The 25,890-nt window shown below is 42.3% G+C and overlaps 1 protein-coding gene across 4 annotated transcripts in view; it reads right to left on the bottom strand.

Moving 5' to 3' along the window:
• Positions 1-25,890, bottom strand: part of LOC122557068 (dedicator of cytokinesis protein 11) — a 291,784-nt gene that overhangs the window by 50,199 nt on the left and 215,695 nt on the right. For 2 of the 4 annotated variants that reach the window (XM_087992256.1, XM_043704339.2), the window contains exons 44-45: positions 24,322-24,379; positions 6,304-6,410 (exon numbers count right to left, since the gene is read on the bottom strand). In XM_087992256.1, the coding sequence (XP_087848382.1) occupies positions 6,304-6,410; positions 24,322-24,379 (165 nt within the window). The remainder of the gene's footprint in view (positions 1-6,303; positions 6,411-24,321; positions 24,380-25,890) is intronic. The other 2 variants (XM_087992257.1, XM_043704343.2) reach the window with 1 other exon arrangement.

Below are 25,890 nucleotides of genomic sequence, written 5' to 3'. Positions count from 1 at the left end.
GATGGTGCTCACAGGGCGCAGAACATTTTGCTCTGTAACCTTACCATTATGCATTTATTGTTAATCAAGGTCATTTGTAGTTAATCTAGGAGTCTGACCCGAGCTTGTATAAAAATCAGAAGAACCTATACTAAAATAATTATCGAGTGGAATAAATTGTATTTGTAAATTGTTGAACACAGTGAGTTTCAATGTTGTTTTTACTTCAGGAAATACATCAGCAGTCAGGTCAGGATCAACTCTCAAACTGCAATCCATGGAACATGTTTACTTGGGTTTTATCCAAGAGAGTTGGAGACATCCTTTGGTCTGGAATTAATTACCAGTGCATGGGAAGAGCAGACAAGTGTAAAGGAAAGAAAGAAAAATATAGATTTAGTTTGAATGAAATACTTTACGAAAAATGGAAACCTTGATTTGGCTCATTTGTTAACACTCATTGCCTTAGTACTCCGATACAAACTGAAATCATGATGCAGCATCCTTAATAATCTTGGAATCGTCACCTCCCTTAACCTGGGGACCTACCTATCTAATTCCAGGAATCCAAATGAAGGATGATGCATCAATGACATTTCTTGAAGCCAAGTTAGTCAGAGTAACAATCCCTTCGTCATCACTTCACAACAGTTATTGCACATGTGAATAATTCATTGGAATATGTCATCAAGAAGTGTGACAGAAGAGTGTCTTACTGTTATGTCAATTATGCTGTAAAATAAATGTGTATTACTAAAACACTTAGAGCACTTATAAAGAGAGACTGCTGTGTCAGTGTGTTGTGGTTGGAAGCAGGCATATGTAATGCTTCAGTCCAGGAATAAACTGAATATCAAGGAAAATATACAGTTTTAAACTTCACCGTCAGGTTTAGGATCGAGATAACTTAGATTGGTGGGAAAGAACCAGACAAATACAAAATACCTGTCCTCCTTTCAGACATTTTTCACTGAACAGCTCTCAAGAAATGCAATTGTCTTTCCACAAAAATAAATTAGAAGCTGCTTTAACCTGTACTCACAAACCTTGGTTATAATTAACAAGGAGAAATATTGACAAGGAAAATTGATTTACGTCAGACCTGGAAATAATAATATATGGGGATGGTCATTTGACTCCATCTTATTTCAACCATCTACAGACATCCTGTCACCTTCCCTTAGCTTCCACCTAGCACACAGTCACTGCCAAGTAGGCAAAAGCAACAAATTATACACTGGAAGATCTCAGGAAGAGAACAAAAAAATTAATGGTCAGTTAATCATTTTGATGGCATGAATCACTTGGGAAACATTGGATTGGACACTGGGAAACTCTCCATTTCCCCCTTCAAGTTGTGATTTAGGACTTTTATTATCCAGCTGAATAGACAATAATAGAATCCTGCACTGTTGTCTCACGCAGTAGTGAATCTGCACAGCTACTGCATTTGCTGTTTGTGTTCAAGTATCTCTGGACATTGAAATTCACAGCTGACCTTGGAGGAACCTGTGTGGGAGAGCTCAAGGCACAGGAACAGATAAGTGCATAGCTTATACGTGTAACGTTTAAAGAAATCTACAATAGTGAGTAGAGTGGGTTCTTTCTTGATTATGTTTTATTGAGATCTGTCTCTTGATCAAATTTTAATGATACAAAACCAAGGTATTAAGTTAGACTGGAGCAGTGTTGTTTAGAGCAGTAAGACTCTGCTATTTTTGGGTCTATAGATTGTCAAGGTGCAAGGATGGCCTTCAGTAGAGTGATGTGGTGTTGCTGTTGGATGTGGAAGATTATGGAGAGTTTCCATTGTACTAATAATTATGTTGGCAGTAAGTGTCTTTGGTTGTGAATCCTATCATTTCGCATGGATCAGTTGGACCGGCAGTTAGAGGCAATGAGGAATTTACAAGAGTGAGGGAGTGTGATGGATGGCAGCTATAGGAACGGAGAAAAATCACGGATAAAGTTAGGTAGATTGGTTACCGCCAGGAAAGGTAGGAGAGGGAGGCAGGTAGTACAGGAGTCTCCTGTGGTTATCCCCATCTCAAACAAATGTGCTATTTTGGAAAATGTAGGGGATGATGGACTCTAAGGAGAATGTAGCATTAACAGCTACGTTTCTGGTACTGAAAGTGGCTCTATTTTAATGAGGGGTATATCAGGTTACAGATGATCAATTGTGATAGGGGACTCTCTAATCAGAGGCACAGACAGACATTTTTGCAACCGACAGCAGGAAATCAAAATGATGTGTTGCCTCTCTGGTGTCAGGATTAAGAATATCTCAGAGAAAATGCGGAATATTCTCAAAGGGGAGAGAGACCAGCAAGAAGTCATTATACATATTAGAACTAATGACATAGGAAGGGAAAAGGATGAGATTCTGAAGGGAGAATATAGAGAGTTAGGCAGGAATTTAAAAAGGAAGCCCTCAAGGGTAGAATCATCTAGATTACTCCCATTGCTACGACCTAGTGAGGGTAGGAATAGGAGGATAGAGTAGATGAATGTGTGGCTGAGGAGCTGATGCAGGGGAGAAGGTTCACGTTTCTGGATCACTGGAATCTCTTCTGGGGTAGAAATGACATGTATAAAAAGGATGGATTGCATCTGAATTGGAAGGGGACTAATATACTGGCAGGGAGATTTGCTCAATCTGCTCAGGAGGATTTAAATTAATAAGGTGGCGGGGAGTGGAGGGGACCCAGGGAGACAGTGAGAAAAGAGATCAATCTGAGACTGGTATAGTTGGGAAAAGGAGCAAGTCAAACAGTCAGGGCAGGCAGAGACAAAGCAGAGAGACAAGGTAGGACTGATTAGTTAAACTGCATTTATTTCAATGTAAGAGGCCTAACAGGGAAGCCAGATGAACTCAGGGCATGGTTAGGAACATGAGACTGGGATATCACAGCAATTACAAACATGTGACTCAGGGATGGACAGGACTGGCAGCTTAATGTTCTAGGATACAAATGCTACAGGAAGGACAGAAAAGGAGGCAAGAGAGGAAGGGGAGTGGTGTTTTTGATAAGAGATAGCATTACAGCTGTACAGAGGGAGGATATTCCTGGGAATACATCCAGAGAAGTTATTTGGGTGGAACTGAGAAAAAAGATCACATTATTCAGACTGTACTATATACCTCCACCCAATAGTCAGAGGAAAATTGAGAAACAAGTTTGTAAGGAGATCTCAGTTATCTGTAAGAATAATAATGTGGTTATGGTAGGGGATTTTAACTTGCCAAACATAGACTGGGACTGCCATAGTGTTAAGGTTTAGATGGAGAGGAATTCGTTAAATGTTTACAAGAAAAGTTCCTACTAGAGAAGGTGCAAAACTTGACCTACTCTTGGGAAATAAGGCAGGGCAGGTGACTGAGTTATCAGTGGGGAAGCACTTTGGGACAAGCAGCCATAATTCTATGAGTTTTAAAACAGTGATGGAAAAAGATAGATCGGATCGAAAAGTTGAATTTCTAAATTGGCGGAAAATCAATTTTGATGGTATTAGGCAAGAACTTTCAAAAGTTGATTGGGGGGTGAATGTTTGCAGGTAAAGGGATTGCTGGAAAATGGGAAGCCTTCAGAAATGAGATAATGGGAGTCCAGAGACAGTATGTTCCTGTTCGAGTGAAATGCAAGGCTGGTAGGTGTAGGGAATGCTGGATGACTAGAGAAATTGAGGTTTTAGTCAAGAAAAAGAAGGAAGCATATGTCAGGTATAGACAGCAGAGATCAAGTGAATCCTTAGAAGAGTATAAAGGCAGTAGGAGTATACTTAAGAAGGAAATCGAGAGGGCAAAATGGGGATCATGAGACAGCTTTGGCAAATTGGGTTGAAGGAGAATCCAAAGGGATTCTATAAATACGTTAAGGACAAAAGGGTAACTAGGGAGAGAATACGGCCTCTCAACGATCAGCAAGGCCACCCATGTTTGGAACCGCAGGAAATGGGGAGATACTAAAAGAGTATTTTGCATCAGTGTTTACGGTGGAGAATGTCAAAAAATCCCTAGTCTGGAAACAGGCCCTTCAGCCCAAAAAGTCCACAATGACCCTGTGAAGAGTAACCCACCCAGACCCATTTCTCATTACTCTACATTTACCCCTGAATAATGTACCTAACCTACACATCCCTGAACACTAAGGGCAATTTAGCATGGCCAATTCACCTAACCTGCACATCTTTGGATAGTGGGAGGAAACCGGAGCACCCGGAGGAAACCCACGCAGACACGCGGAGTATGTGCTGGAATCGAACCCAGATCCCTGGCACTGTGAGGCAGCAGTGCTAACCACTGAACCACTGTGCCACCCCATGGTGGACATGAATAATATAGAATGTGGGGATGTAGATAGTAACATTTTGAACAATGTCCATATTACAGAGGTGGTGGTGATAGATGTCTTGAAATGCATAAAGGTGGATAAATCGCCAGGACCAGATTGGGTGTACCCTGAAACTCTGTGGGAAGCTAGGGAAGTGATTGCAGGGATATTTGTATTATCAATAGTCTCAGATTGGAGACTGGATAACGTGGTGTCACTATTTAAGAAAGGTGGTAAGGAAAAGTCAGGAACCATAGACCAGTGAGCCTGACATCGATAGTAGGCATGTTATTGGAGGGAATCCTGAGGGACAGGATGTACATGTATTTGGAAAGACAGGACTGATAGTTAACATGGCTATGTGCGTGGGAAATCATGTCTCATTAACTTGATTGAGTTTTTTGAAGAAGTAACAAAGAAGATTGATGAGGGCAGAGCAGTAGATGTGATCTGTATGGACTTCAGTAAGGCGTTTGACAAGGTTCCCCATGGGAGACTGATTAGCAAGGTTAGATCTCATGGAATACAGGGAGAACTAGCCATTTGGATACAGAACTGGCTCAAAAGTAGAAGACAGAGCGTGGTGGTGGATGGTGGTTTTTCAGACTGGAGGCCTGTGACCAGTGGAGTGCCACAAGGATCGGTGCTGGGCCCTCTACTTTTTGTCATTAACATAAATGATTTGGATATGAGCATAAGAGGTAAAGTTAGTACGTTTGCAGATGACACTAAAATTGGAGGTGTAGTGGACAGCGAAGAGGGTTCCCTCACATTACAACAGGATCTGGATCAGATGGGCCAATGGGCTGAGAAGTGGCAAATGGAGTTTAATTTAGATAAATGTGAGGTGCTGCATTTTGGAAAAGCAAATCAGAGCAGGACCTATACACTTAATGTGTTGGGTCCTCAGGGGTGTTACTGAACAAACAGACCTTGAAGTGCAGGTTCATAGCTCCTTGAAAGTGGAGTTGCAGGTAGATAGGATAATGAAGAAGGTGTTTGGTATGCTTTTCATTATTTGTCAGAGCATTGAATACAGGAGTTGAGAGGTCATGTTGCAGCTATTCAGGACATTGGTTAGGTCACTTTTGGAATATTGCGTGCAATTCTGATCTCCATCCTATGGGAAGGATGTTGTGAAACTCAAAAGGGTTCAGAAAAGATTTACAAGGATGTTGCCAGGGCTGGAGGATTTGAGCTATAGGGAGAGGCTGAACAGGCTGGGGCTGTTTTCCCTGGAGCGTCGGAGGCTGAGGGGAGACCTAATAATTACAAAATTATGAGGGGCATGGATAGGATAAATAGACAAAGTCTTTTCCCTGGGGTCGGGGAACTAGAGGGCATAGGTTTAGGGTGAGAGGGGAAAGATATAAAAGAGACCTATGGAGCAACTTTTTCACATAGAGGGTGATACGTGTATGGAATGAGCTGCCAGAGCAAGTGGTGGAAGGTGGGATAATTATAACATTTAAAAGACCATCTGGATGGGCACATGAATAGGAAGGATTTAGAGGGAGATGGGCCAAGTGCTGGTACATGCGACTAGATTAACTTAGGATATCTGGTTGGTGTGGACGAGTTGGACTGTAGGATCTGTGACTTACATATCTCTGTGACTCCACATGACCATCCCAAAATATGGTGAATTAGATAGGGTGCAGCACTCCTTTAGTATTTCAATGAAGTAATAATGAAGTCATATTAGACTCAAAACGTGAGCTTTACTGCTCCCTCCACAAGTCTGCTCAATACCTCCAGCTTTGAATGAGCAAACCACTAGATTGTGGTCTCCCATCACTGGAATGCGATTTAAAACTGAACCTTGAGACTCAGAGATGAGGATGCTGTAACTGACAAGATTCACGTTGTCAAGATTCTGATCATTACATTATTCAAAATCCAGCAAATTGGCGTTTCCTTACCAGTGCTGCATTCTGGGAGAAATATTGCTGGGAACGGATCAAATAGCAAATCAACGTAGAAGCCTTACCTCAGTGTAGTGGACATCCTGCATCCCAGCATCCTCTTTCATTGCAGCTTCTTCCTCAATGTTCGGAGTGATTGCTTTGAAAGCTGTGCAGCCTTTTGGAAATAATTCTGAGAGGAACGGAAAAGAATCACTTTAGGCTTAGTGACATTAAATCTGTACTCAGACAGCCATTACTTGCTCAGGAAAAGAAACAGAAATTGCTGGAAAAGCTCAGCAAGTCTGGCAGCATCTGTAGAGAGGAATCAAAGTCAACATTTCGGGTCCAGTGACCCTTCCTCAAAAATTCTTTGGGTTACTTATTCAGGCCTGTCCTCAACACCAGCAACTGCTATTCTAGTGAAATGTTTTTGAGCAAAAGGTTGTCAACACCAAACATCAACCTTGTTTTCTTTCTAATGCAGACCGAAGCAAGTTTGCCAGCAGTTTCTGTTTCTAGCTAAGATTTGATTTGATTTTTGATTTTATTTATTGTTGTCATATGTACTGAGATACAGTGAAAATTATGGTTTTGTGTGCAACACAGGCAGATCATACTTTATAATTACATAAGGGTAATAGAACAGAATATAGTGTTGCAGCAACAGAGAAGATGCAGAGGAAGGTCAACTCTTATACACGAAGTCTGTTTATAAGTCTGATGACAGCTAGGAAGAATTTTTTCTTAAATCTGTTGGTTAAGTTCTTTGAAACTTTTGTATCTTTTTCCCGATGGAATAGAGTACAACCAGAATGGAAAGGTTTTTTTGCTTTTATTGGCTGCATTCCCAAGGCTGCAGGAAATGTAGATGGAGTCAATTGAATTGAATTGAATTTATTGTCACATGTTACCGAGACACAGTGAAAAGCTTTGTCTCGCAGCAATACAGGCAGATCACAGAGTTAAGTAGCGTAGATAATAAATGGAAGGAAGGCTGGTTTATGTGATGGATTGTGTTCCTTTCATAACTTTCGATGACTTTGTGTGGTCTTGGGCAGAGCAGTTGCCATACCAACCTGTGATGCATCCAGATAGGATGGTTTCGGTGGTGCATCTGTAAAAATTGGTAAGGGTCACTGTGGACATTCCGAATTTCCTTAGCCTTCTGGAGGAAGTAGAGGCATTGGTTCGCGTTTTTTGACTATCGTGTCAACGTGGATGGACCATGACAGATTACTGGTGACACTTACTCCTTGGAATTTGATGCCCTTGACCATCTCCGTGGGCGGCAGGTGCACAGTGGTTAGCACTGCTGCCTCACAGCACCAGAGACCCGGGTTCAGTTCCCGCCTCCAATTCCTGCCTCAGGCGACTGACTGTGTGGAGTTTGCACGTTCTCCCCGTATCTGCGTGGGTTTCCTCCGGGTGCTCCAGTTTCCTCCCACAGTCCAAAAATGTGCAGGTTAGGTGAATTGGCCATGCTAAATTGCCTGTAGTGTTAGGTGAAGGGGTAAATGTAGGGGAATGGGTCTGGGTGGGTGTGGACTTGTTGGGCCGAAGGGCCTGTTTCCACACTGTAAATAATATAATCTAATCTAATCTCCCTCTCAGCACCACTGATAGAGACAGGGGAGTGTCCTCCACTGAGTTCGATGACCAGCTCCTTCATTTTGCTGACATTGAGGGAGAGATTGTTGCCTTTACATCATGCTACTAAGCTCAGTCTCCTTCCCATACTCTGTCTCATCGTTGTTTGAGATCTGATCCACGAGAGCAGTGTCATCAGCAAATTTGTAAACGGAGTTGCAACTGAATTTGTTTACACAGTCATGAGTGTATAAGGAGTATAGTAAAGGGCTGAGCACACCATCTTGTGGGGCACTGGCATTGAGGATTATTGTCACCTATCCTTATGGATCAGGTCTGTGCGTCAGGAAGTCAAGGATCCAGTTACAGAGGGGGAGGCAGAGTCCTAGGTATCAGAGTTTGGAGAAGGGTTTACTTGGAATTATGGTGTTGAAGGCAGAATTAAAGTCAATAAATAGGAATGTGACATAGGCGTCCACGTTCTAGTGATGAGCATAGGGCAAAGGAGATGGCATCCACTGTGGATCTATTGCCACAGTAGACTGTAGAGTTGCAGCAATAGTAATTTGTTTTCAAGGACATGGAGCAAGGTGCAGTCTGTCAGCTGGAATCTATGATGTTCCGGGAGGATATTCCATAGCAAGTGGATGGAATCTTGTCTTCACCAGTTGGGTAAACTGAGCTGGTCATCAGCCTACTTTACTCCATGCGTTGTTTCTGTATCTGTACAGATTATTGGTTAGAATGCATCTCACATTCGTCTCTTCATTTAAGGAAGTATGCAAATACATTGGAGACGGGGAAGAGGCAGTTTAATAGATTGATACCCAGAATGAGTGGGTTGTCTCATGATGAAGGACTGGACAGACTGGGCATTTTTTTATTGGAATTTAGAAGAACGAGGTATGACCAGATTAATACGTAGAAGATCCTGAAAGTTTTAACAAGATGAATGTGGAAAGGAACATTTCCTTTAATGAATCAGTCCAGAACCAAGGGACATGATCTAAAATTAGACATTGTCTTTTACAGATGTGGATAAAGGGACTTTTTTTGTTCTCTGCAAGTGTTGTGGAATTCTCTGCCTCATAAGGCAGGGAATATATGGACATTGACTATTTTTAGGACAGATGTAGATAGATACTTATTAGTCATGGGATTTAGAGTCTAGTGAGGGCATGGGAATGTAGAATTTGGAACACAGACAGATGACACATTATCTTATAAAATGGTAGAGGAGAGCAAAGGAGCTGATTGGTCTATTTTTTATTTGCAATTCATCTGCCCAAGTGATGTTTCTTTATTGGCTTCCTTGCTACAAAGACTGCAACTAACCACTGCTGACTACGATTTAGTTTGCAAGGAACACGTTATATCCATCAACTGATTCTGATTTAATATAAGGCTTTCAGAAGGTTGCAAAACACCAGCAATTTGGCTCAGGCCCAAACAGCGAAGGATGAAGGGCTCATGACAAGGGTAGGAGCTACATCTTAGCAACAATGGTGCAATGGCAATGGACCAGATTGGGGTCAGTTAGATCAACTGGCTAGACAGCTTAAGAGACAAGGTGAGGCTGCTAGATTAGACTCAGTTTCCTCAACGGTTGGTGTAATAAGGATTCCAGTTTTTCAACCTTGCCCGAGGCACAGTCATCCTCAGGTTTAACCATCACCAGTCGACTCTATCTAATAAGGCAGGAACCCCTCGGGACAAGGGTGACTTTATTCACTTTATCATAAGTAAGTCACCAAATCACGCACTCTTTAAAAATGATGATGTAACAAATCCCTAGCATATGGCCCATTATAACATCCAAACCCCTGCTAAATTAGGAATGTCAACCCTTTAGAACATCCCATCAGTTATAGGAATTTAAGATTAATTTCCAGGATCCTTCTGCAAGCAACAATCTGTTTACAAAGTGCCACAGCGTAATTAAAATGCTTTTTACGTTACGTTCTTTGAAACCTTTTGGAGAATTTGGGGTTCGGTAAAAGTTACAGATAATTAGGAACAAGGTCACGGAATGTCTTGGAAACAACACTAAGCATTTCAAAATCAACAATTTGCTTCAGTTGGAGCCAGTAAAGGTCAGTAATTACAGGGGTGACAAGGGAAAGAGACGTGACATAAATTAATGATTAATCACAATAATATTGGACAAACAAAAAACGGCTGCTTGACTAGCTAGGACTGTTCATGTCATTGGAGATTCTGGAACTATGCCTGATAAATGTGGCAAGTGATCTGCTAATCCAAAACACAATGATAATGATTGCTGACTGTGGGGGAGTTTGACAACCACAGAAATTGGACACATCGATATAACATTTGAACAGATCCTTTTAAACAGAAACATAGGCGGCAGGAAATGGAAGTTGGAAGAAGGATGTACATTAATCATTGACTCATTATCAACTGAAAAGCTAACAACTACTGATAAATGTAGCGCCCCGACCAAGGCAATTTATCAAAAGCAAAATACTGCAAATGCTGGATCTGTGCCATCAGAATGAAGAAAGCTGTGGGGAAACTCAGCAGGTGAGGTAAATCTGTGGAGAGAGAGATTTCTACTGAATGCTCCTGGATCTGAAACAATAACTCAGTTTCTCTCATCACAGACAGAAATGTCCTCCAAGGTAAAAACTGTTAACATTTTGAACAACCTATAATATTCACATTTCAGAGGCTACGCCAACGTTTTGAAAGGTGTAGAGAAAATGTACGCGAGTGGCACTCAGGATGAGGCATTAAATCGAGAGACTGGAAAAGCTTGGCAAGAGAATAACTAAGGAAAAAGTAGAACCCATTAGGGAACATTGAGGTAATCAGTGTGTGGACAGTCTGCAATGAATATACTGCATTGCTCTTCAGAATGGAAAAAAAACAACACAGGTACAGACCTTCAGGTGGAGTACTGTGAAATATTTGACAAAAATTAACAAATAGGGAGAATGTATTGCAGCGTTTAGCAGCGTTACTCAAGTGGATAAGTCTGCAGGCCCAGATTAGGTGCATCCCCTGGATTTTGATGGAGGTAAGGGAGGAGAAACCAGAAGCTGTAAGTTTCAAATCCTCTCTGGCCACAGGTGAGGTGTCAGAGGACTGCCTATTGAAAAAAAGGACAGACCTGGAAATTAGAAGCCAGTTAGACTAACATAGTTGGGAAGTTCTTAGAGAGAATTCTGAGGGGCAGAACATATCTGCACTTGGATTGACACAGATTAATCAGGGACAATCAACTTGGATTTGTTGATATTTGACACACTTGATCAAATTTTTTAAGGAAGTAACCAGCAGTGTTAATGAGGATACTACATTTGATGTGGTCGACAGGGACTTCTGCAAAGCTTTTGAGAAGGTCCATCATGGCAGACAGCTCAAGAAATTAAGAGCCCACAGGATTGAGAACAAAATGGCTCATTTGATCCAAAATCAGCTGATTTAAAAAAAAACATTCATGGGATGTGGGTATCAATGACTAGGCCCGCATTTATTGCCCATCCCTAAATGCCCAGAGGGCAGTTAATAGTTAACCACATGGCTGTGGTTTTGGAGGCACATATAGGACAGACCAGGTAAGGATGACAGCTTCTTCCCTGAAGGACATTAGTGAACCAGATGGATTTTCCCAACAATCGGCAATGGATTTACAATCATCATTAGACTCTGAATGCCAGCTATGACTTAATTGAATTCAAATTCCACCATCTGCCACAGCAGGATTTGAACCCTGATCCCCAGAATATTGCCTGGTTCTCTGGATTTATAGTCCAGCAACTCCGCTTTGATGGTTGTGGAGGAATGTTTTTGAGTCGAGAAGTCTGTTTCCAGCAGGGTTCCATGTGGCTTGGTGCTTGGGCCCTGGCTGTTTCTGGTATTTGTTAATAATTTGAATTTAAATGGAAGGGGATATGGTCAAAGAAATTTGTGGATGAGAGGGATCTGATAGAGCTGAATGGGATTATAAGAGGAATAGTTAGGGTGGATAGGAAAGCTTTTTTTCCCCCCATTTGTTGAAAAGTCAATAACTACGGGGCATAGCCTTAAATTTGAGAGGAGATTTGAGGAGACATTTTTTTCCCATTGATGGTGATGGGAGCCTGTAACTAACTGCCTGAAAGGGTGATTGTGCCAGAAAACCTCATAATATCTAAGCAGTATTTAGATTGCCATTGCCCTCCAGGACTATGGGTCAAAAGCTGGAAATAGAGTTAATATAGTCAGATCTTGTTGACCATCACAGGCACAGTGAGCTGAATGATCCCTTTCTGTGCTGTAAACATCAATGAATCTAATCCCCAAAGGGCAGAGAAGGTCAAATGTGATGTGATAATAGAATTCAAAAAGTCTTGAATGGTTTTACATCGGGAGAAATAGTTTCATAACAAGTGGGACAGTAACTATTATCAGCATCCTGCCATCCAGAACAGATGATGCACAAACAGCAAACAGTCCATAGAGGATGACCTACTTCCTTATGGGGCATCTTAGCTGATGGCATCCCCTGGAGAGACAAAGGCATCCAAGTGTCCTTGTGGGTTTTAATTTCTGTGTTGGCAACTTTTGCCTAGGAGAAAGTGAGGACTGCAGATGCTGGAGACCAGAGTTGAAAAATGTGATAAACCCTTCCTGGGGTCAGACCGGGGCTCAGGCTGGGCAGTCTATGCCAGGCCCCCGGAACTGGTCACAGGCCTGGGCTGAACCGGTGGGTGGGTGGAGGAGGCGGGTTGTAAAAGTCTGGTTTAAAGTGAGCGGCGGCACCTACTTCGTGGGATACGCACTCGAGTGATGTCACTTCCTGAAGAAGGGCTTATGCCCGAAACGTTGATTCTCCTGTTCCTCGGATGTTGCCTGGCCTGCTATGTTTTTCCAGCATCACATTTTTCAACTTTTCCTAGGGGTAGGGTAGAGACCACAGGCCCTGGTGCTGCTTCCTGGTCTGGAATCCTAGTCACTGGGCTTGAGCACTGTGCCCCCTGGACCCCTGGTTAGTTGGCTGTGATGTATCCCCACTCTCTTGCCCAAGCTGCCATTGCTACGGTGATCGCCAGCTCTAAGGAAGTCTCGTTCTTTGTCCTATGGAGTTTGCTACAGACTCCCCAGTGTGACAGTCAATGCTCAGAACCCTCATGTCTCACTGTTTGGGAAGAGGGCAGCCTACAGGTTGCCTGACCAGACTGAACGTTCTCCAGTATCCACCGTCGTTCATTCTGCAGGCATGCTTAAGCCAGTGAAGTCACTGCTGCTCAACGAGTGCTAACAGATTCTGGAGGTCTGACTTTGACTGCACTCGAGATCTGAACTTGCCTGGATATACCCATAATGCCCCACAGACAGTGCGTAGGGATGTTATTAAGCTGCAAGTGTAGTTATCCATGTTTCACAACCACAAAAAAACTCAAGTTGCTGAGATCACAGGGCTCACAATCCTTCAGCTTCGGCCAAATGTCACTCCATGAACAATGTGAGGATCAGCTAAAGTTGACAGCAGCTTTCCCTATTCACGTCAGGTTCTACATCATGGACAGATTTAAATAAGCTTTACGGTCACATGTCCTCCCATGAATACAGTGAAAACGTTATAAGTCGTAGTTTACGGTATCTTCATTGTTTGTCAGTATGAACTTGTGGTTAACCATTTCTTGAGGAATGAGTTGCAACATCTTGTCAACAACCACCAGACACATACCGACTAACAATAATTGGTGAAAGACCCAGATAGGTGACATGAGGACACTTTTTTTTGAAAAGTGATGACATGATCTGCTGGAAAGGGAGGCAGAAGTAAGTTTGGCAGTCACGTTTAAAAGGGAACTGGAGAAATCCGTGAAATAGAAAAAGCTGCAAGGTTTTGCGGGACTGATTAAGATAATTAGATTGCACTTTCAAAAAACCAGTACCAGTACTGCCATTCGGCTGCTTTCTGTATAGTTTCACTCTCTGATACTTTACAGAGTCTGCAGCACTGAGGAAGACAGTTTTAGGCACAAACTGATTGCCATCCATGTTACCGCCAGGTGAAAATTGCTCACTAAACAGGTCAAACTGACCACATTGTTCTGTGGATATTACGCAGGGTAAATTGTGACATAAGGATGTGATCATTGGTGCTGCACAGAACATGAACGTTTACAGTACAGCAGGCTATATTCAGTGTGTCACAGCTGAATCTGCTACAGCCCTCCATTTCTCCACATCACTCCAAATCTAATACCAGTGCCTTGGACTTCCAATTTCCCTCAATCAATCCTAAAGCCAGTGTCACACTTAGTCCTATGTTCCCATATTAATTTCTAACTACTCCGATTGTCCTACTCTTTTCTCAGAGTCCTGCCATCAATCACAAACAAATCCCACTCTCCCACTCTCTGTTTATAGCTTGACATCTTACTGGGCTTCTGATTTTTATCCACATTTCACTGAACACTGATGTGAAGGTGCCAGTGTTGGACTGAGGTGGGCAAAGCCAGAAGTCATACAGCACCAGATTATAATCTGACCGGTTGGACCATGATCTGCTGTCATTTGACTTCTGACGCTAAACGGAGAAAGTGAGGTCTGCAGATGCTGGAGATCAGAGCTGAAAATGTGTTGCTGGAAAAGCGCAGCAGGTCAGGCAGCATCCAGGGAACAGGAGAATCGACGTTTCGGGCATAAGCCCTTCTTCAGGAATCTGAGGAAGGGCTTATGCCCGAAACATCGATTCTCCTGTTCCCTGGATGCTGCCTGACCTGCTGCGCTTTTCCAGCAACACATTTTCAGTTCTGACGCTAAACACTGAACACTGAACCTGGGTTCCATTCTCGCCTCCGGCAACTGTCTGCGTGGAGTTTGCCAATTCTTCTAGTGTCTATATGAGTTTCCTCTGGGTGCTCCAGTTTCCTCCCACAGTCCACAGAGGTACAGGCTATGCTCAATTTCCCACAGTGTCAAGGGATGTGCAGGCTAAGTGGGTTAGCCATGGGAAATGCAGGGATGTAGAGATAAGACGCGGGGGTAGGTGTATCTTCAGAGAATTGGTGTAAACTTGATAGGCCAAATGGCCTGCTTCCACAATAGAGGGAGTCTAAGAACATATTCAAGTTTCTATTTTAAATAATCCCGATGATAAAATGGTCCACTTTGTCACAGCCTGCAGTGCAGGTTCAGTGCTCAGTGTTTAGCGTCAGAAGTCAAATGACAGCAGATCATGGTCCAACCGGTCAGATTATAATCTGGTGCTGTATGACTTCTGGCTTTGCCCATCTCAGTCCAACACTGGCACCTTCACATCAGTGTTCAGTGAAATGTGGATAAAAATCAGAAGCACAGTAAGATGTCACGCAGACAGTTGCCGGAGGCGAGAATGGAACCCAGGTTCAGTGTTCAGTGTTTAGCGTCAGAACTGAAATGGGATTTGTTTGTGATTGATGCAGGACTCTGAGAAAAGAGTAGGACAATGGGAGTAGTTAGAAATTAATATGGGAACATAGGAGTAAGTGTGACACTGGCTTTAGGATTGATTGAGGGAAATTGGAAGTCCAAGGCACTGGTATTAGATTTGGAGTGATGTGGAGAAATGGAGGGCTGCAGCAGATTCAACCGTGACACACTGAATATAGCCTGCTGTACTGTAAACGTTCATGTTCTGTGCAGCACCAATGATCACATCCTTATCATCTTAGCTGTCAATTCACTCTTCTATTTCTAATTGGTGGCCCATCAACAACGACCAGGGCGAATGGTTTGCCTTCTTCATTTTAGCAATACTTTGTGGAACTTATAAAACAAATATCATCATAGCTTTGAGTGGAAAGAATCCCAGTCTCTCAAATCTCTCTGCACAGCTATGCAGTATTTTGTCTCTCTGCTCTTTCTCTTTGAACAACAGGGGTCTAACAGCCAACCTGACAGTGTGGCTCAGTTGGAGGTGCACTTGATTCTGAAACCCATTACTCAAATCCCACTCAAAACACTGAGAGCAAAAATCAAGGCTTGCTTAGGGATCAAATGAATAAAATAAAAATTTAAGATGAAAACTGGCTTCTACAAAGGATGAATATAGAATCATGCAGATGGGTTAAGAGAATACCTGGAGTGTGAAAGGGATACACAGGGGAAAATAGAAACTCCTTGTGTAAAAGGTAGTAGCAAAGGTTTTTATCACTTCAGCGATAGAAAAGTAAATGGTTAAGATCATAAAAGAGACAAGATACAAATACAATGATTAATTTCACAAGGATTCAAACTGAAGGCATGACATTTTTCTTCAGGTAGTGATAGCCCGGACAACATAAATGATTTTGAATGTCTTTGAATGGAGCATTAATAAATAAATATTAATAATAAATAAATAAATAAATGAGTGGAGTTGCAGGTAGATAGGATAGTGAAGGCGATGCTTGGTAAGCTTTCCTTTATTAGTCAGAGTATTGAGTATAGGAGTTGGGAGGTCATGTTGCGGCTGTACAGGACATTGGTTTGGCCACTGTTGGAATATTGTGCGCAATTCTGGTCTCCTTCCTATCGGAAAGATGTTGTGAAACTTGAAACGGTTCAGAAAAGATTTTCAAGGATGTTGCCAGGTTTGGAAGATTTGAGCTATAGGGAGAGGCTGAACAGGCTGGGGCTGTTTTCCCAGGAGCATCGGAGACTGCGGGGTGACCTTATTGAGGTTTATAAAATCATGAAGGGTATGGATGGGATAAATAGACAAGGTCTTTTCCCTGTGGTGGGGGAGTCCAGAACTAGAGGGCATAGGTTTAGGGTGAGAGGGGAAAGATTTAAAAGGGACCTAAGGGGCAACGTTTTCATGCAGAGGGTGCATGTATGGAACGAACTGTCAGATGAAGTGGTGGAGGCTGGTACAATTACAGCATTTAAAAGGCATCTGGATGGGTATATGAATAGGAAGGGTTTAGAGGGATTTGAGCCAAGTGCTGGCAAATCAGACTAGATTAGGTTGGGATATCTGGTTGGCATGGATGAGTTGGGCCAAAGGTTCTGTTTCCATGCTGTACATCTCTGTGACTCTATGAGACATGACATTTATGCTAGAACACAGAGGGCTTAAGGAATAATTCTATGCAGTGTTGAATCATCAAAATGATTGGATCAGGTACATCTGAAGAAATTAATTCCTCTGCTGGAGGGATCAAAAATGTGATGAAATTCGAGGGTATAACGTTAAAGCTAGATGCAGGTCATTCAGGAGGGAAATTTTGTTGAAATCCAGTCTTTATATAGATCCATTTTGTGTAGAGTGAGCCAGTGTTCTCTGAGCTCACTCAGTTCGAAGAGTTGTTAGGTGGCAACATTCAATTTTGCCCAGTGATAGGTTGGGGACCTTGCCACATTTTCAATAGATCCCTGAAGTGGAGTTGAAAGGAGACAGGCGGGAACTGAAGGTCAGTAAAATGGGAAGAAGAGAGGTGTAAACCTATCTTTTAGATTTGGAGATGCCGGTGTTGGACTTGGGTGTACAAAGTTAAAAATCACACAACTCCAGGTTACAGTCCAACAGGTTTAATTGGGGGCACTAGCATTTGGAGTGTTCTCCTTCATCAGGTGGTTGTGGAATATAAGATTGTAAGACACAGAATGTATAGTTGAAACTTTATTGCTGGAACAGCACAGCAGGTCAGGCAGCATCCAGGGAACAGGAGATTCGACGTTTCGGGCACAGGCCCTTCTTCAGGAATCATAATGTATAGCAATGTATAGCAAAAGAATGTATAGCAAAGGTTTACAGTGTTACGAAACTGAAATTATATATTGAAAAAGACTTGGATTATTTGTTAAGTCTCTCATCTAATAGAATAACCATGTTGGTTTCACTTCTTTCACATGTAAATCGCAAAACCTTTTATGGAGCTACATTCTCAAGTGAACTTTAAAAATTAGTGGCATGTCGGCCCAGATAATGTATTGCAGGTGGGAGCTTCCCTGTGTGAGACTGTCTGCGCCGCAATGGTCAGACTGATTCTAATAATGAACTGGATTCTAATCATGAAGGAGGGGCAGGGGGCTGTAAGGGAAATGACAGGCTGTGAGAGCATGTGTGTATGTGTGCGAGTGTAAAGGGCTTTAAGTCTGTGAGAGGGTGTATGTGTGAGTGTGGGACTGTATGTGTGTGTGTGCGCGCATGCGCACGTGTAGATGTTTGTGTGTGTGTATAGTGCAGTAGTCACTTCTCATAGACTTATACCTCTTTACACTCTCACTCTTTCACAGACACCCATAACCATTCCCCCCAGCACCACCACCACCACCACACACACACTCACATGCACACATACACATATATGTTTGTGGGGTGAATCTGTACTTGCAGAAATTACATTTTATTTTGCTCAAAAACTGCATGAATCCATGTAAGATTCTGTAAATCTGTTTTTTAGATTAGAATCATTCTGACCACTGTGCACAGACAGTATCACAACAGGACACCTCACACCTTCAATATATTATTTGGGCCGACATGACACCAATTGTTAAAGTTCACTTGAGAATGTAACTTTTCAAAATGTTTTGCAATTTACAGATGAGTGAACTGAAACCAACATGGTCATTCTAACAGATGAGAGGCTTCACAAACAATCCAGGTCTTTTTCAATAAATCATTTCAGTTACATCACACTGTAAACTTTTGCTATAAATTCTGTGTCTTTAAATCTTATGCTCCACAACCACCTGATGTTGTGGTTCTGTTCGCCGAGCTGGGAATGTGTGTTGCAGATGTTTCGTCCCCTGTCTGGGTGACTCCTCAGTGCTTGGGAGCCTCCTGTGAAGCGCTTCTGTGATCTTTCCTCCGGCATTTGTAGTGGTTTGAATCTGCCGCTTCCGGTTGTCAGTTCCAGCTGTCCGTTGCAGTGGTCGGTATATTGGGTCCAGGTCGATGGGCTTATTGATTGAATCTGTGGATAAGTGCCATGATTCTAGGAATTCTCTGGCTGTTCTCTGTTTGGCTTATCCTATAATAGTAGTGTTGTCCCAGTCGAGGTTCCAATCAATATTAGGGAAGTTAAAGTCATCCATGACAACAACCCTGTTACTTCTGCACCTTTTTAAAATCTGCCTCCCAATTTGCTCCTCTGATGATGGCTTCCAATAGCAACAACCCCCAACTGCCTTTGTGCCAGGTCTGACTCCAGCCAGCAAAGAATCTCCCCTGATTCTTGTTTAGAAGGGGTTGAAAAACTCAAAAGCAATATTTGTTTGATGAATCTGAGGAAGACTAGTGCTCAAAGGAAAAACTCGGGGGCTGGACTAGCTCGGTAAAGCTAGCTGTCAGTTAAGAATCACAATGCTGATTGTGAATGAGCAGTGAGGTATAGTCTCAGTGGATCCAGGACAGAAGGATGATGGACCAACACAGGAGCAGATGTTGAAGTAGACAGAACAGACCTCGAAAGGGAATTTCAAGGCTGGAGTGGGATAAGTGAGGAAATATAACCCCTAATGAGATTTAATGAGATAAAGGAGAGGTGAAGGACTAGTGGTATTATCGCTGGACAGTTAATCCAGAGACCCAGATAATGTCTCAGGTTTGAATCCTGCCAACAGCTTGTGGAATTTGAATTCAATTAAAAAAAAATCAGGAAATAGTCTAATGACAGTCACAAATCCATTGTTGATTGTCAGGAAAAACCCATCTGGTTCATTAATGTCCTTTAGATTCTGAAACTGCCATCCTTACCTGGACTCCATGTGACTGCAGACCAACAGCCATGTGGCTCACACTAAACTGCCCTCTGGTAATTGGGGATGGGCAATTAATGCTTGCCACAACCCTTGAATGAATAATTCCTTATAAAAAACCTGATAACCCATTAACATCTAGCTGCTGAGAAATCTATGGATCTGTTTTGATCATATTTACTATCTGATGTGTGCTGTGGGGTTTTCGCCCAGTATAACAGCCACGCTCATCATATATTAATTCTGGGCGTTTACTAATTCCACAGGCAGGCTCACTCTTGGTGTCTTTTGACATTCAAGCATTTTTTTTTTGGAAAAGTAATTAACGAGACCTCCTTTGACATCGAATTGAAGCTGGGAATGTAATGGTTAAACTTGCTAGAAGTGAAAATTTGTAATTCTCGGGTAATACTCTCAGACAGTGCACTCTTAAATCATCCTGTCGGTAGAGGCATTTGATGAAAGGTATCAAAACACAAGCTGAGGCACGCCAAAAATACTGTTTCTTGGAACCAATTTCAACACATCCCCACAACCTTCCTTGGCTTTCGAACATAGTAATATAGAAAGCAGGAGCAGAAGTAGTGCTTCAGCCCACTGAGTCTGCTGCACCATTCAACGAAATTATGGCCGATTCTCTATTTCAACCCCTGCACTCTCCACATTCCCCTTTTGCCCCGAGAAGTCTTTCTTTTTAAACATATTCAGTGGCTTTGCCGCTGTGGAGGAGAATTCCAGGGGTTTGCCATCTCGGATTGAAGATGTTTCTCCTCATCTCGGTACAAAATGGCCGATGCCATGTGGCCCAATATTGTAGGCCCGCAGCCAGAGGGAATGTCATCCAGTCTGTCCAGCCCCGTCAGAACTTTATACGTTTCAGTGAGATCCCTTCTCATTCTTCTAAGTTCCGGTGAATTGGCTTAATTATTGCAAATGCTTTGTGCATTTGCATACAATACCTTTACAATGTGTTTATTTTTAACATCCTTTTCTACTGCAGCTCTACTTTCTTCTAGCCCTCATTTCCTCAGATTTCCACTTTTGTTCTCTACTTTTCGACCTTTCATTTCCATCTGTGTTTCTCTCATTATAGTCTCCCTTCTCAAGTCCTGCCACCACCTGCTTTGTGAGACAGACAAATCACTTCTCAAAACAATAGCTGGAAATGTATTGCTGGAAAAGCGCAGCAGGTCAGGCAGCATCCAGGGAACAGGAGGATCGACGTTTCGGGCATAAGCCCTTCTTCAGGAAGAAGGGCTTATGCCCGAAACTTCGATTCTCCTGTTCCCTGGATGCTGCCTGACCTGCTGCGCTTTTCCAGCAACACATTTCCAGCTCTGATCTCCAGCATCTGCAGACCTCACTTTCTTCTCAAAACAATAAGCAAGCCGAACTTATCAGTGTTTTAAATCAGCCTATTCAGGTATGTTATGACACATGTCTGGAGGCAGTGGGACTTGAAACCAGGCCTCTTGGTTCAGAGATAGGGACACTACCATTTGCATCATAAGAACCTTCAGGCTGAAGCTATTTTGTTTAATAACTAATTAAGTGCGCAATAGTTGTAAATTAAACTGCAATATAATTAATCACTTCCAGTCAATGGTGTACATAACTCTCAGAGCTGGGCTGAGGACTTGCATTACATGCGATGCGTTTGAATCAGACAAAAATATCTAAAAGAAATAAACAGATTAATTGCCTGGTGCCTCATTGCTGTGTGCTGATGTTCTGTCACAGTTTCAAACATAAACTGCAACTGGCCTGCTTATTTTTACACCCACATACATAATCGTGCACATTCTCTTGCATACATACAATCTCAACCACTGTCTCATTTGCCCATTTTCATGCACATTTACTGATAGATGGTCACATGTGGAAACACAATATTGAACAGTGCAGATACAGACTAACTCTCACTGCTCCTGACAAACACATGCCAGGAATGATTATAGAGTCATAGAGATGTACAGCACGGAAACAGACCCTTTAGTCCAACCAATCCATGCTGACCAGATATCCCAACCCAATCTAGTCCCACCTGCCAGCACCCAGCCCATATTCCTCCAAACCCTTCCTATTCATATACCCATCCAAATGCCTCTTAAATGTTGCAATTGTACCAGCCTCCACCACATCTTCTGGCAGCTCATTCCATACACGTACCACCCTCTATGTGAAAAAGTTGCCCCTGTGGTCTCTTTTATATCTTTCCCCTCTCACCCTAAACCTATGCCCTCTAGTTCTGGACTCCCTGACCCCAGGGAAAAAACTTTGTCTATTTATCCTATTCATGCCCCTCATAATTTTGTCAACTTCTATAAGGTCACCCCTCTGCCTCCAACACTCCAGAGAAAACAGCCCCAGCCTGTTCAGCCTCTCCCTGTAGCTCAGATCCTCCAAGCCTGGCAACATCCTTGTAAATCTTTCCTGAACCCTTTCAAGTTTCACAACATCTTTCCGATAGGAAGGGGACCAGAATTGCACACAATATTCCAGCAGTGGCCTAACCAATGTCCTGTACAGCTGCAATATGACCTCCCAACTCCTGTAGTCTGACCAATAAAGGAAAGCATACCAAACGCCTTCTTCACTATCCTATCTACGTGTGACTCCACTTTCAAGAAGCTATGAACCTGCACTCCAAGGTCTCTGATTCATTAAAACTATTTTATAAGCCCCAATAACATAGACCTTGTGTGTGTCATTATATTAAATGTGCCTCACAGAATGATTCCAAAACAAAATACTGAATGGCACTGAGCCAACAAAGAGTGACTAAAAGATGGACTGAAAATTCTACTAATTTTGGATTACTTCCCATTTAGTTCTCAGAAACTTTGAGAGTCAGCACTAGCATTTATGATGATAAATAATTACTGAAGTTTAAAAATACACCAAAATGCAACAGCTTTAGGAAACCGTAAAGCAGAACTGAAAATGCTGGAAAACACCCAGGCATCTGTTGGCTGGGCACTGACTGCAAATGGCATGAAATTAACATTGAGAAAGATAATGATTGACTTCAAGGGAACCAGGAAGACTGGATGATCACCAAGAAATATGAACCTTAAAAGTAGGGAAGTGAGAGGAGATATGTTTTGGGAGAAAGAGGCAGGAACTAAATGATATAACAATGTGTTACATCAGAGGAGGAGACTGGGAGCTGGCCTTATAGAGATTTCTAAAATCAGGACAGGCATGGATAAGGTGACTAACCAAGGATCTTTCTCCAGTGTAGGGCATACATTTAAGGTGAAAGGGGAAAGATTTAAAATGGACCTGAAAGACAACATTTACACAGAGGGTGGTGCATACATGGAATGAGCTGCCAGAGGAAGTGGTAGAAGTGGGTACAATTACAACATTTAATAAGCATTTGGATGGGCACATGTATAGAGGGTTTAGAGGGAGATGGGCCAAATAGAGGCAAACTGGAGTAGCTCAGTTTAGGATACCTGGTCAGCATGGACAAATATGACAGAGAAGTCTGTCTCCAAGCTGTGTGACTCAATGATTATGATCAGGGTATTTGTGCATAAATCTCTGAAGGTGGCAGGATAGGTTAACAAAGAAGTCAATAAAGTTTTACAGATAGATGTATAGAATATGAAAACCCGGAAACTATGTTAAACCAACACAAAGGGTGAGTTAGGCCCAATTCAGGTATCTTGCCTGATTCTGGGTTTCACACTTTAGGAAGGACATGAAGACTTTGCAGAAGAGATTTACAAAAAATGGCTCCAAGGATGAGGGACAAACTGGAAAAACTGGGATATTAGTGTTCTCAGTCCAAACAAAAACAAGAGGTGATGTTTCAGAGGTGTTTATAATCACGATGGGTTTCAATGTGGATCTCATAGAAACATATAAAATCCTGATGGGACTGGACAGGCTAGATGTGGGAAATATTTTCCCGTTGTTGGGGGATGTCCAGAACTAGAGGTCACAGTCAAAAAATAAGGGGAAAACCTTTCAGGACTGAGATGAGGAAGAATTTCTTCACTCAGAGAGTTGTGTATCTGTTTAATTCTCTCCTGCAGGAAGCTGTTGGGGCCAATATGTAAAATATATTCAAGACAGATTTGGGCATGGGCCTTTGCAGCTAAAGGGATGAAAGAGTAAGGAGTGAAAGTGGGAATGGGATACTGAAATTGCTTGATCAGCCATGCTCATACTGAATGGTGGTGCTGACCTGAGGGCTGAATGGCCTACTCCTGCACCTAGTTTGTGTGTTTCTAAAACTAGTTCCATTGGCTGATGTTTAATTTGACTGTCAAAAAGAACCAGAAGTAACACAAGGGTTAGGGTTTGGAACCCACTGCCTGATTGGACAGTAGATAATTATTCAATCGCAGCTTTCATGAGGGAATCGGATAAACACTTGTGGTAAAATCAAACTGCCGAGAGATTGGGAAAGAGCTGGGGAGTGGGATAAGTAGATTGCTCTGCAAAAGAGCTGGGGAATGGGATAACTGCAAAAGAGATGGCACAGACATAATGGGCTGAAGGTTCTCCCTTCCCTGTTGAAGTTTTCTGTTCTGTGGCGTGAAATGCTAAATTTGTTCCTCCCTCCACAAACAGATCCAAGAGTATCCAGCATTTTCTCTCTTTATTGCAGTTGGAATAAATTGGAAAACACATAAACATAAGAAACAGTAGCAGTAATTGATTGTTCTGCCCTTCAAGCATCTTCAATTACTAATCTGTTTGTTTTATGAATTCCACATTCGCATTCACCTCTGATAACTCTGCATTCCAACTAAATGGCGTGATTTAATTTGTGAAAGAGAGTTATTGGGATTAATACAAATTATTTGACTTACTCTTCCTGTAGAGGTATTCTGCAACCAGGGCGGCCACATGAACATAACACATCACTGCCTGCAAAGGAGGAGAGACATGTTACACAGACTCATTCCCAACTTGTCCCTGAACAGTTAAGTGCCAGTTGTGGCTCAGTTGGTCACACTCTATTTCAGCAGGTGATAGCTAGACTGGGAATGTCTCTGGACCCAAAAACAGAGGCGCATGGCCACACAGGTTCAAATCCCAACAGCACAGCTGACTGAATTTAAATTCAGTTAATAAATCTGGAACATAATATCTCATTTTAGCCATTTATTTGCTGCAAAAAGCAATCTGGTTCACTCTTGCTGTTCTGGGAGGGAAATCTGCCACCCAGGCCTGGTCCGATCTATGTGTGACTCCAGATCCACAGCAACGTGAATGATTTTTATCCGCCTTCTGAAATGGCCCAACGAAACACTCCGTACAAGGGCCATTTGGGATGGATGTCAAATACCTGCTTTTCCAATAACACCTGCATCCCACAGAGGGATAAAAGATAACTGTCACATCTGAGCCCTCAGCGTTAAACCCCAGGAACTGGAGCACGTCGAGGTGTTAATCATCGCTGTGGGAATGACACATTGGTAGAGTTGTCATCTGCTGGATGAAATGTCAAACTTCTTTGGAACGAGATGTTAGAGTTGAACCCCCACTGTTTGCAGAAAAGAGGATGAGTTCTGTTCAGTGACAGGCTGTGACTAATGCCATTAAATCGTATTATTTGCTCATTATCTCATCGATGATTTTTGAATCTTGCTGTGTGAACACTGACAGACACATTTCCTGCATTGCCTACTCTATAAATATATTTGCATTGCCTTTTTGAAGCCTTTTGGTTGTCCTGATGCCACAATGGTGCTATATAGATGCAAATCTCTCCTTCCCTGTGCTTTCACTCTTGCATGATCAGCAGAGATCAAAGGATTTGCATGGTTGACCGGGATCAATTGCCTGGAGGTAAAACTTGAGCATTTAGATGGATTCAGCTTATTCAAAATGATCACCATGGTTACATCAATGGTGTTTTTGTCAACAATAATAAAACAGGATTTTAAATAAAGGTTGAATGATCAGAATGATATTTGGGCACCTGTCGACTGTGCCTAGTCAAATGCTCCAGTTATCAGTTTAATAAGAACCAAACAGAGGCGATAGTAAACGATAGACAGTGCGACATTTACAATTGGATTCAATCAGCATAAAGGGTGAAGTGTCAAGAATGAATTGTACAGTCTGGGATTGTGTTTTCTCAAATATACAAGACTAATGGCTAATCTAACTGAGGTGTTCAAGATGACAAATAGGGAGATGTGCATGCGGTATTGGTGGTTCAGATCAGAGCAAGAAGGGGGAGGGGGAGGGTTTGGGAATATAACTTTAAAATTCGTGCTTTTCAATTCTTTGTTTCTGATTTCCAGTAGCCATAGTTCTTTGTTTTGGTTTTTTTGTGAACTGCCTGACCTCACCTGGGCTTGCAGTTTGACAGGAGCTGAGGACAAGCAATCACAAGCTTCCTGGCAATTAACGTGTAAGTAGCAGTAATA

The sequence above is a fragment of the Chiloscyllium plagiosum genome, unplaced genomic scaffold, assembly GCF_037043375.1.
Source record: "Chiloscyllium plagiosum isolate Xiang-an unplaced genomic scaffold, Cpla_swu_hap1 HiC_scaffold_11, whole genome shotgun sequence".
Classification (NCBI taxonomy): Eukaryota; Metazoa; Chordata; class Chondrichthyes; order Orectolobiformes; family Hemiscylliidae; genus Chiloscyllium; species Chiloscyllium plagiosum.
Note: the sequence above shows the minus strand (reverse complement) of the source record. Positions and strands in the feature narration are given on the sequence as shown.